General features: G+C 44.5%; 1 protein-coding gene across 4 annotated transcripts in view; it reads right to left on the reverse strand.

Annotated features, from left to right (window-relative positions):
• Positions 1 to 356: 356 nt before the first annotated feature.
• PRKCB (protein kinase C beta) overlaps positions 357 to 12369 on the reverse strand; it is a 387670-nt gene continuing 375657 nt past the window's right edge. For 3 of the 4 annotated variants that reach the window (XM_055232747.2, XM_055232749.2, XM_063612083.1), the window contains one exon: positions 357 to 6406. In XM_055232747.2, coding sequence (XP_055088722.1) covers positions 6248 to 6406 — 159 coding nt within the window. In that variant the 3' untranslated portion in view covers positions 357 to 6247. The remainder of the gene's footprint in view (positions 6407 to 12369) is intronic. The other variant, XM_055232748.2, reaches the window with a different exon arrangement.

Below are 12369 nucleotides of genomic sequence, written 5' to 3' on the forward strand. Positions count from 1 at the left end.
TTAGGTGGCTATAGCAGCCAGGGAAGTGGATGGAGGGTATAAGACAATAGGGGGTGGTGGAGACTGTGGCAAAATGAGAACATACACTGCTTTTAAAGGAGACAGCATTTCTCAGTTTTGTAGAATTATTTCCATGTGAAACATAGGCTCAGAGCTGCTAGTCTTTTGTTTCTTTTTTCAAGGGAATCTAAAAGTCCAGGAATTTATATAAAGTATCTTATTTTTTCATGTTCACTATGGTTTTAAGTAAAATTCCATGTGAGTAAAATTAAGCTTATCTAATGGCTACAAACTGGATCTTCAGTTTGTAACCTCTGTAACATAGTCTATTTAAGAAAAGATATATAAACAAGAGCTTGCATATATTAATTCAGTTTAATCATATCAATTCTTAAACAAAAAACTTCCTCCAAGAGACAATAGTTCACAGTAACTGCAAAGCTTACTCACAATTTTTAAAAATATCAGTCATGCTTAGCATTCAAAGAAGATATTATAGAATAACTGTAAAAACTTTTACCAGGAACATCAGCTTCTGACTTGAAAAATTACAAATACTGAAGCGTTTTGGTATCAGACACAGTAGTTTTGACATTGTCTGTTCATTTGATGAGTTTCTGGAAGTTTGGAAAATTGTACCTCTATAATTGGATAATGCGCTTATTCTAAACTAAACATTTTCAAATGTAGAAAACAAACTAGCAAGCTACACATACAAAGAAAAGCCCTCTAAGACAAGCTTTCCACATGTTGAATGCCAGCATGTGCACCGTGAATCCTGGAAGACTAGAACTGATACATACGCTTGGCCTGAAGTCTTACACCCCAGGCTCAGCGATGGAGTTTGCATTCACCTACACATTAATGACAAACTCTGGGTTAGTATAAGAGAAGCCAGCAAATTCATTTTGGTCCAAGTTCATGATGAAAAGTTTATCAGTGGGTGTCAGTTCCACAGGCTGTCTGGTGAACTCTTTGTCGAAGTTGGAGGTGTCTCTCTTGTCTCTCTGCCAAATGGAAAGTAAACACATTAACACAGCATAAGAAGAAAGACACAGGACCAAGATACGCCAGTCGTTGGGTGGCTGATACCATCTCATGAGCAGAGTCAGAAAGAGCCCTGTGCTGAAAATTCTTAGCAGCTGCACTCCACGTACTAGCTTTCATTTCACATTGTACATTGGCTTGGGGATAGAAACGTGGTGGAAATTTTCTAAGAAAAGAAGTAAGTCATTGAATTTCAGTTAAGAATTGCCATAAAGTGGGGTGTGTGTGTGTGTGTGTGTGTGGTGCTGTATTTTCTTTGGCTTTAGGATGAATTGAATTGGAAGCTACTTATTACCATGCTTAATGTTATAGAAATAATCATTAGGTAGAGCATCCTGGAGAAAACCATTCAGTAGCAGCCCAGGTGGCTAGAAGACCTCTTTCTTTGAAAAGGTGAACTGCTGCCCATCTACTCTGCGGCCAAGAAGGCAGAATGGCCATGTGGAGAAATCAGATCACTGCTTAATGAAAGGAATTGACCACTGTCAGCTTGAAAATCCACCCACAGTCTAGAATTGGGTCTTTATCAGGCAGAAGTTCTCTCCAAAGACATTTTTAGCGTGTATCTAGTCAACAAACTGTAAGAGAGAAAGCCCAAAACTTAAAGGAGGGTGTGTAAGGGGAGCCTTAAAACAAAATAAAACAAAACAAAAGAAACTCAAAGCAACCCGATTCTCCTAGTAAGTCTGGCATTTCTTTTTTTGTTCAGTAGGGAGGTGGAGAAGAAATTAAGCCCCGTTTACTAGCAATTGCTTGGGGCAAATCTCGCCAGGGAACATCAGAATGTGGGCTAATAAAGGAATCTGTATGATGCTCCGACCTCTTCAGGGTCCTTGCAAGCCTCTTGTCTTTCCTCATCATCACCACACCCACCTGGGGCAGGTAGAGCTGGAGTCCTCACCTCCTATGTATGACATATGAGAGAACCGAGGCACAAGCAGGCAGGGTGGCTTGCCCAAGATTTCAGTGGGTTCCTGATTTTTACCTGACCACATCGCTGCTACGTAGGCCTCATCTCAGTCGCTCGGACTGGAGGGACAACCCGATGGCTGTTTTATTACAAGACAACCAGGGAAGAAGGCCTTGGATTCCCTAGTGCCCTGCACATTCCCAGGCTGCAGCCGAAGTTGCCTCAGATTATAAAGGCCAGGGGATCGGTAAGGATTCACTGACTCATTAGCGTTTGAGCCAAAACCACCCAGGCTTTAGGTTTAGCCCCCTAATGGGCACTAGCTGTTAAGGATCTCTCATTGCTGGGTTCACTCCCCTTTACAAAACATCTTTTACAAGACTTACGTCTTTGTGGCTGCTCCCCTGAGATAGGTAAAATGTCCCTATGGAGTTCCCTCCTTACTCTTGCCGTGTCTGTGTGAGGGTGTGGGAGTGAGGTGGACACGCTGGTCTCAGGAGTACACGTGGGCATGTGTGGCTAGAGTGGAGCAGGCTGAGGTGCTGATGGAGCTGTTTCCTGGGTGGGGTCTATCTCTACCATGTCCCACCTGCCCTGTTTGTCTTGTCCTGCCTGCTGTTAGCCTGTGGGGTGCTATAGGAGTTTCCATCCCCCAGGTGCTCGGCGAGTTACTTCCGGTGTTCACAACAAAGCTCGAATGCCTCCTCTTTAATATTGTCTGTGCATCTCTCTCCCAATCCCCACAAGTCACACTTTAGCATCCTTTAATTATCTTGATTGCACTTACTGCTTTCAGAAATTGTCTTGTTTATTTATTATCTCTCGCCAAGAAACAATATCCTTGGAGAATTTCTTGGAGAGAAACAATAAACAGGGTCCTTATCTGCTTCTTCACTAGTGTATTTCCAATGCCAAGAATAGTGCCTGGCACACAGTAGGTTGTCTGTAATTATTTGTGGAATGAAGGAAGACTTGGGATATGCCTCTATCCTTTTTGCAATTTATAATTACCCCCGAGCCAGAAACTTTACTCTGAGGCAAAACAATGGAATTTATTCCCATTGATCCTAAAGGTCTCCCAAATGGCCACTGTCCCTTTTGAACCCCTGTATATACTGAACTGTGTTAGGGCCCCTAAAGGTCTGAGAACTCCAGGACAGTGTGTGAGCTAAAAGGCAGGTATATTTGGAGCTAGAAGACACAAAGCTGCCTTTTTTTAGCTCTCCCCTGGTCTCATCAACCCTATTTCGCTTTCCCTGCCTGTGGGAATCTTAGCAAAGATTCCCTTCTGACCAGCCCCACCTTGGAAAGCCCTGCCCCATTTTTTGTGCTGGTGATGGCTAATGCTTCAGGTAACCACATGATCCAGACAGGACTTGCTTTTATGGACTTTGTCCTGTGGGCAGATCCCCAGAGAAAATACTCCTGGATTTTACCGTAGAAGTTGAGAGAGAATGAGCCTCTCTGTTGAGATCATTTCTTTAAGGTTGATAGCATCTGAAGCTACGTGAGAACAGTAGCACTCATCCAAGGAGGGTTATTAATTCTACTGACCTCCTGTTAATCCCCCAAGAAGGCCCTTGTGGCTATGGCCCTGTCCTCTCTTCAAAAAGCTCTGTTTCTCAGTTTCTTCTGCACTGGAAATATGGATAGAAAAGGAAGTGGTAGAAATTCTGACTTTCCATGGAAAGTTTCTCTAAAACAGACTTTGGCTTGAGTATGTATTTCTGCAAACTATTAAACTTTTTAAAAATAATGGCAAGAATTTGGAAAATGTTGAGTGCAGTATTTATACACACTATATTCCTTCCTTCCTTCTTTCCTTCCTTCTTTCCTTCCTTCCTTCCTTCTTTCCTTCCTTTCCTTCCTTCTTCTTTCTTTCTTTCTTTCTCTTTCTTTCTTTCTTTCTTTCTTTCTTTCTTTCTTTCTTCTTTCTTTCTTTCCTTCTTTCTTTCCTTTCTTTCTCTCTCTCTCTTTCTTTCTCTTTCCAGCCATCCCACATTGTTTTCTAAAGTTGTCTCAGATCATTTGTCAATGGCCTAGTGTTTCTCCACGGTTTTTATCTTCCTGAGAGCATGTCCAAGCAAAATGGGATGGGATCCCTCATCTAGGATCATGATCCAACCACCAGATAAGGGCCTGTTTGTGGGCCTGGCTCAAAGATGCCTGTTGCCTTGCTACAGAGCAGAAAGCGCCCTGCACTGAGGATCAGGACACCCAGGTTTTTATCCCAGCTGACTGACTTTGGGCAAGTTCCTTCTTCTTTCCAGATGCCAGTTTCTCAACAATAAAGTGAGGGAGCTTTGCTCCGATTTCCCTCCTTCTCTTACTGCCTAAACTTGTCAGATAGAACTTCAAGTTTGCTTTACCTTAGGTCATGATTGCCACCACAGTGGGGACAGTAGGGACGGTCCCCAAGCCTGAAGCAAGAAGAGGACAGAGAAGGATGAACTGCAGGAGACTTTGCCTAAGCAGAAATCCAAACCCCATTTTTCCCTAAAGATGAGACATCTTACTTCAAGGACATTTGTCAAGTTGTTAAAGTTCCCTTGATGGTCTCTCAGAAGCCCTGGAACTTCTGGAAATCACTTGAACTGTGATAAGAATTCTCCTTAGAGCTGCCTGAGAATAGCAGGACATGGCAGGTGAGGAGGAGGAGTCACCTGCTGTCTTAATCTGCTCAGACAGAAATGAAATTTCTCCCACCCAAGGGTTTCCTTGGGCTTCAGGGAGCTCATAAAGCTGCTTACTAGAAAGAATATTTAGTCCGAGCTGGGAGGAGTGGTGATTTTGATAAGAAAATCAAAAGCCCCATTCATGTTCCCAGCTGGTCTCTAAACTTGACTTTGGGCTCCAGTATCCTCGTTGGCTCTGGCCAGGTCATCCCACCCCACTACAGGCCACCAGCAGCCCCTGAATGGGCCACAGCCCCCACCCCTCCGAGTGGCTGAACACTGGGGCCAAGATTAAAGCTCCGCAGTTAGTTCCTTTCTCCTGAGTTCCCTCCTCAGTTCCCACTTTGTAGTTTAGGTCCATGTTTTTCAAAAAGATCAGTTTTCCTTGAAATAGTATTTCTTCTTCTTTTCTTTTTTTTTTTTATTGTATCTTGATGCTAGAAGAAAAATGGCACATAACAGAGATCCAGATACAAACGAACATTTCCACAAACATCTTGCAAAACAACATCAAAGTGAGGAATACAACCATCTTTGTTTCAAGAAACGGTGTCTTTTTCAGAGCATTTAATTAGCTTTCTAAAGCCAGTAACAAACCTAGATTTGTAACAAATCCCATTCCCACAGGCCTGAGTCTGCTAAGCTTCACAGCCATCTTCTTGGTTAAATCAAAGCAGGTCGTCATTGTGGTTAATAACATTTGAACACATATTTTAAAGCATGTGTAACAATGTGAGTCACCTTTTTTCTTTTTCTTTTTCTTTTTCTTTTTTTCTTTTTTTTTTTTTTTTTGCATTGGAACAACAACAGAAACAAAACCCCAAAGCAAATAAAGTTTGAAATGTAATGTAAAACCAGGGCCCTTTGGGCGCCTTGCTAGAGTGACTGTGTTGTTTCAGGGAGTGGTGCCAAATGCCCTTTTCAAGTAGTTTGGGGATGAGGGTGAGCAAAGACATAAAGTATCAGAAACTACAACACTGAGGTAGCACCCAAGCTGGTTGCCCTTTGACCCCTTGAAGTGCTTTTAGATTGAGACCGTCTAAAAGCACATTCTTGGAATTTTAGAACTTTGATCATCTTAACTTTGAGTTTACAAAAATAACAAATAACATTTTATTTTGAGCATGTTCTTTTCAAGGTCTGGTGCCTCCAGAACAGGTGAAATAGAGGGATTCCTCTTAGGCAAAGCAACCATACACTTGGATACAAGCCAAGCTTCAGGCCCGGAAGTGGAAGAGTACCGCTAACATCCAATTGTCCACAGATTGGATGGTTGAGGGTGAATATGGCAGTGCAGAAAAAGAGGGAGAGAAAGCAGGCATTTTCTCTCCCCATTGGGTCTACTTAGCTGACATGCTGCGGAAAATAAATTGTAAGAGGACTTTGATAATGTGTTAATTATGCAGCTGCATTTTCCATAGGCCATCTGCATAATCCCATCTCATAGAGATGCTCCAAACTACCTGAGGACATTTGGGTTCTGAAACACTGTCACTCTAGTCTCATCAGAAAATCAAACATGGATGCAACTTGGCAATGAAAAACATAAAAATGTCACCACAATAGCCGTTGAGCTTGAATGACAGAAATGAAGGACGGAGATCTACACATCTACTTAGCTCTTGACTTCGGGTTTTAAAAATTCAGAGTTAACAAAGGAAAATCCTTCGAATTCTGATTGGTCAATATTCCTGATGACTTCCTGGTCGGGAGGTGTTAGGACTGGTGGATGGCGGGTGAAAAATCGGTCGAAGTTTTCAGCATTTCGCCCACACTATGAGAGGGGAAGAAAAGAACTTGTGGGTGGGAAAAAAACAAAAACAAAAGCCAAAATAAAACAGAACCTAGCAGAACTGGGTGTGCTTTTCTGCATTCCCTTCCCTTTCAGAAACTCAGAGAGCTTGTTTCAAATGATCAGAAATGAGAGCAACATAAAATGCAAAATTCTCATGACCTTTGGTGCACGACCTTGGGTTCCCGACCTTCAGCTTTTGTAGCTCATGAGCTGCTCCTGGTGTCCTTCTGGGCAGTCAGGAGATGGATGGCAAAGGCATGAGATGGTGGGGCCAGAGGCATGTGGCATGTCCCCCCAACCCACCCCGAGAAGTCAGCCAAGCTCATCTGTTGAAAAACATGGGATTAAGGCACCTGAGATGTTTCAGGTGGTGCAAGATGCAAAGTAATGACTCATTTATACATCACCTGGGAGATCCCAGTATTTATAGCAGCAGACCCCTCAAAGTGCTGTCCTCCAGCTCTCAATCAGGAGCAGTGGATGTTTTCCAGCTCAACAGAATACAATTTATAAACTCCAGCCAATGGAGGAAGATCCCAATGAAAATCTGGGTTTGATGCTTGCAATGCCTGGGCAACCACGAGGCCCCTGGTTAGCTGGATCAGTCACTGACCATCAAATGCAAGGTGCCAGGAGGTGAATTCAGTCATTCCCTCTTCAATTAGGAAGGAGGGATGTGGGAGGAAATACAAACCATTGTTTGGTGAAGCAATCAGGTTCTAGAGAGAAAATCATTGCCATTTCTCACCCACCCTGCTGGTCTTTCTATATTAAAAAGGCCCCTATCTGAGGCAGAGTTATAACACATATGTGTATGTACATGTCTGCACATGTGTGCATGCATGCATGAGTGCTCACACCTGTACATGCTAATTCCCACCTAATGAGAGAGGGCAAACCACTAGTTTGGGGTTCCTTGTTCTTTGCCAGCAAAACCCATTTGTGCAAAAGCTCTATGTGTTTCCAACACAGTATCTCTACGAGGTAACCACAACCTAATAGTATAATAGTAATAGGAGTAATAATAATTATGACTGCTGATATTTATTATGCATTTGCTATATGCCAGTGCAAAATGCTCTTTACTGGAAAGTTCTTTACTTGCATTACCATATTTAATCTTCCCAACGGCCCTATGAAGTGGGTATTATTATTATCTCCATTATATAGATGAGGGAACTGAGACCAGGGAGATTATGTAATTTGTTCAAGGTCACGCAGCGAACCAATAGCAGAGCAAGATGAACCAGGTCCATCTGACATTAGAGCCCAAGTTCCTGGCTCCATTTTTACAAGTACAGAGGCTGGGCGCAGTGGCTCACGCCTGTAATCCCAGCACTTTGGGAGGAGGAGGCAGGTGGATCACAAAGTCAGGAGATCAAGACCATCCTAGCCAACATGGTGAAACCCCATCTCTACTAAAAATACAAAAATTAGCCGGGCATGGTGATAAGCACCTGTAGTCCCAGATACTCAGGAGGCGGAAGCAGGAGAATCGCTTGAACCTGGGAGGCGGAGGTTGCAGTCGGCTGAGATCACGCCACTGCACTCCAGCCTGGGTGACAGAGCGAGACTCTCTCTCAAAATAAACAAACAAACAAACAAACAAACAAACTAGTATGGTGGCAGCCTGGTGGCTGATTGACTAATGAAGTGGGGAAGGGGCCGGCGGGAAGACAAGGATGGGGATGATGAAGTCTATGGTTTGAATGACAGAGACTGTGGTTGTATGAACTGAGACAGAGAAAGTGGGAAAACTGAGAAAGATGATTAATTCCATTTTGGATAACGACTTTGAGAGGCCAATGAGAGTCCTGGTGATGACCAGAGGGAGTCAGAAGCACAGGTTCTGGGCCAGGTGTGGTGGTTCACACCTGTAATCCCAACACTTTGGGAGGCTGAGGTGGGCAGATCACCTGAGGTCATGAGTTTCAGACCAGCCTGACCAACGTGGCAACACCCTGTCTTTAAAAAATTAGCTGGGCATGGTGGTGCATGCCTGTAGTCCCAGCTACTCAGGAAACTGAGGTGAGAGAATTGCTTGAGCCCATGAGGTAGAGGTTGCAGTGAGCAGAGATTTTACCACTGCACTTCAGCCTGGGCAGTGATTGAGACCTTGACTCAAAAAAGGAAAAAACAAAAAAACAAACAAAAAAAAGCACAGGAGGAGAGAGGTCTTGAAAAACCTTTTTTTTTTTTTTTTTTTTTTTTTTTTAAAAAAGCACAGAGTATGGGGAGTGGAAAGAGATAACAAGAGTAATAAAAACCAGTGAGCACTTTCAATGAAACAGACATTTGCCAAGTGTTTTTGCATATATGACCTTTCTCATTCATGTAACAACTCTGTGAAATAGGTGTTTTATTTCCATTTGCCCATGATAAAAATGCTCCTTAAAGTGTCTTAGAAGAGCAGGAGGAGAACCAGGAGAGAACAGTATCAGCCAAGCTAAGGACTGAGAGAAACCTCAGGTGAAGGGCATTGGTATAACTAAGATATCTTTAAGAGGTCAAATACGAGAGTTGCTGAAAAAGGATCATTGCAATTGGCAACTGGGGCAATACTGATAAGAAATGGAGGGCTGCCACTGAACTTCAGTTGCTGAAGGAGTGAAGGTACATTGAGAAAGTCAAGAGGTGCACGCTCTTCTTCAAAGCCTTTTTGTTGAGGGAAGCAGAAGTATTTGCTGTGCATGCAAGGGACTTAGGTCTCCAAGAGCTTCTGCCTCCTGCTCACTTCTTATCTGAGTAAAAGTGAGTCTGGGGCTGGCGCGGTGGCTCATGCCTGTAATCCCTGAACTTTGGGAGGCCGAGGCAGGTGGATCACCTGAGGTCAGGAGTTCGAGACCAGCCTGGCCAACATGGTGAAATCCCACCTCTACTAAAAATACAAAAAATTAGCCAGGCGTGGTGTCAGGCGCCTGTAATCCCAGCTACTCAGGAGGCTGAGGCAGGAGAATCACTTGAACCCAGGAGGCAGGGGTTGCAGTGAGCTGAGATGGCACCATTGCACTCCAGCCTGGGCAACAAGAGGGAAACTCCATCGCAAAAAAAAAAAAAAAAAAAAGTGAGTCTGTAGACTGAATTCAAACCCTGGCATTATGCTGCCCACTATCTGTGCAACTCTGGGCAAGTTCCTTAAAGTGTCAGTTTCCTCTTTTGTAAAATGGGAGCAATTTTAATTCCTATCACATTGGGGTTGTGATATGAGGATAAAATGAGAGAATGCAAGTAACAGGTACTGAGTATGTGATCAATGCATCATGGCTCCAAGTATTATTTAGTTCCCATTTTCTACTCCAAATCCTTACAGACAGACAGCATATGTTTCCTATAATAGGGCATTTGCATGGTGTTTAAGTTTTAAATACTAAGGAAACAGTCTTGAATTTTTAAAAGACTCTTGTCAGACTTAAGGAAACCTATTTGTCATTCCAAGCTAAATTGTTTCTGCTGTTTCTGTTATCTTGGCTTCAGGTCTCAGAAAATGAGAACCCTCTGACACAACATGAAGACCTGGGGTCTGTTCTGCTGGCCAGTGGAGGGAAACTCCCACAGAAGGATGACCCCTCAGGGTAAACTCACTGTGGTTAGGACTGTTGTCCAGATTCATTCATTTGTTTATTCATTTTTTCATTCAAGACGGATTTATTGAGCACCCACTACGTGCCAGGCTCTGTGCTAGTAGAAAATGATACAAAATCCATGCTTCATGGAACTTACATTTTACTGGGGAAGAGAAGCAACAAACAAGACTGTAACTGTAAATGTGAATATATATTTTAGTGCCAGAGGGAGATAAGTGATGTTAAGAAAAATAAAGCCAAGGCTGGGTGGGGTAGCTGAAGCCTGTAATCCCAGCACTTTGGGAGGCCAAGGATGGTGGATCACTTGAGCTCAGGAATTCATGACCAGCCTGGGCAACACGGTGAAATCCCGTCTCTACCAAAAATACAAATATTAGCTGGGTGTGGTGGTGCACACCTGTGGTCCCAGCTACTCAGGAGAGCTGTGGTGAGGGGATCACTTGAGCCCAGGAGGCAGAGGTTGCAGTGAGCAGAGATCAAGCCACCGCACTCCAGCCCGGGCGACGGAGTGAGACTCTGTCTCAAAAAAAAAAAAAAAAAAAAAAGGAAAAAAAAAAAGAAAGGCCAGGGGATGGAGTGAGAGTGATGCCATTTTCAGCTTGGAGGAAATGGCCTTTGAGCAAGACCTCAGTGAAGTGAGAGAGGGTGCCCTTTGAATGTCGGGAGGAAAGGCATGCTAGGCAGAGGGAGCTGCAAGTGCAAAGGCCCTGAGACAGAGCTCACCTGGCACAGTCACCAAGCAGCAATGAGGTAAGTATGGCCAGAGCAGAGTGACCAAGGGGCCACAGAGTGGGCCACGAGCCAGAGCAGGGTCCTTGATGGCCATGTAAGGACAGTGGATTTTCATCTCAGCTCGATGAGAAACTGCTGGAGAATGTTGAGCCCTGAATGATATGATGATGCATGTTTTGTTTTTATAGTATTTCATTGTTTTAGAGACATGGTCTTGCTCTGTTGCCTACGCTTGAGTCAGAGGCACGATCATAGCTCACTGCAGCCTCAAACTCCTGGGCTCAAGCGATCCTCCCACTTTAGCCTCATGAGTAGCTAGGACTACAGGTGTGCACCACCACACAGGACTAATTTTTTTTTTGTAGACACGGGGTGTGTGTGGGGGGGGGTCTTGCTATGTTGCCCAGGCTGGTCTCGCACTCCTATCCTCAAGTGATCCTCCCACCTCAGCCTCCCAAAGTGCTGGAATTCCAGGTGTGAGCCACCAAGACTGGCCCTGACTAACATTTAAACAGGATCACTGGTGTGGTGTACAAGGATAGATTAAATGAGCGGGGGACAATAGTGGAAACAGTGCAACCAGTGAGGAGGTGGTTACGATAATCCAGGTAAGAATGATGGGGGCTTGAAGGAAGGTGATTGGTGGGGGAATGGAAAGATGCATTCAGATGTGGGGTATGTTCTGAATTCAGAGTTGACAAGATTTGCTGATGGATTGGGTGTGGGGTATGAGAGGAAGAGAGGCATTGTTGGTGACCCTGGCATTTTTGGCCCGAGCTATTTAGTAAGAGAAGAACATGAGGAGTAGAGCCTATCTGAGGGGAGAAATTTAGTACTTGCTTTCCTTTTTGATAAGTTCAAAATTCCAGGGGACATGTGAAGGAGTCCCCTCATCTGCAGTGTGGGGATTGCAGAGGTTTGGGGAGCTAGATTGGTGGCCGTGGCATGGGGGAGAGACTGCTGCAGTCAGCCACAGGAGAGGAATAGTGGCTAGGACTGTAGAAAAGGGAGGTGGAGCAGACAACAAAGAGGTGATGGTGGCAGGGACTGCTGGTATGGCATCCTGGTGTGGCTATAAGGCAGACCTGTGCGTGTTTCTGTTTGGCCTGGGTGTTGGAACCCAAGCCAGCCAGTGTAGGAGGCATATTAGCTGAGACACGGAGCATCTTCAGGGACCATTTTTCTTTAAAAACCATCAATTTCCCATCCACACCAGAAGGCTGTTGCTTCGCCTGGGCCTCCCCAGAGGCTGTGATGGGAGACAGTGAAACAGCTTCTGGCAGCTCCACAACCTCCCCCTCCCTCTCCCCCCTCCCTCCTGCCTCAGAGAACAATGAAATCTTTAAGTGAGATAGCACAGAGAAGACGCAAGAACAGGGGTTAACCCAGGGGGTGCGATACAGAAGGAGCGTGATTTCCCTGCTAATCAGCAGCTCACAGGGCTGGCAGATCACAGCCTCCCTGTTAAGTGTTTCTGTGTTTTTCAAATGGAGCTGTCACTGACCATTAGCTTCAGGAGCGCTCCCTAAATGGAGACGTCAGCCCTTGGGAGGCACAGCCCAGATCAGTTTCCTGCCTGCTGTGTCCTTGAAGTATGGGCAGCTCAGTGGCTGGGATCTAATTAAA

This window comes from Symphalangus syndactylus, chromosome 11, assembly GCF_028878055.3.
Source record: "Symphalangus syndactylus isolate Jambi chromosome 11, NHGRI_mSymSyn1-v2.1_pri, whole genome shotgun sequence".
NCBI classification, from domain to species: Eukaryota; Metazoa; Chordata; class Mammalia; order Primates; family Hylobatidae; genus Symphalangus; species Symphalangus syndactylus.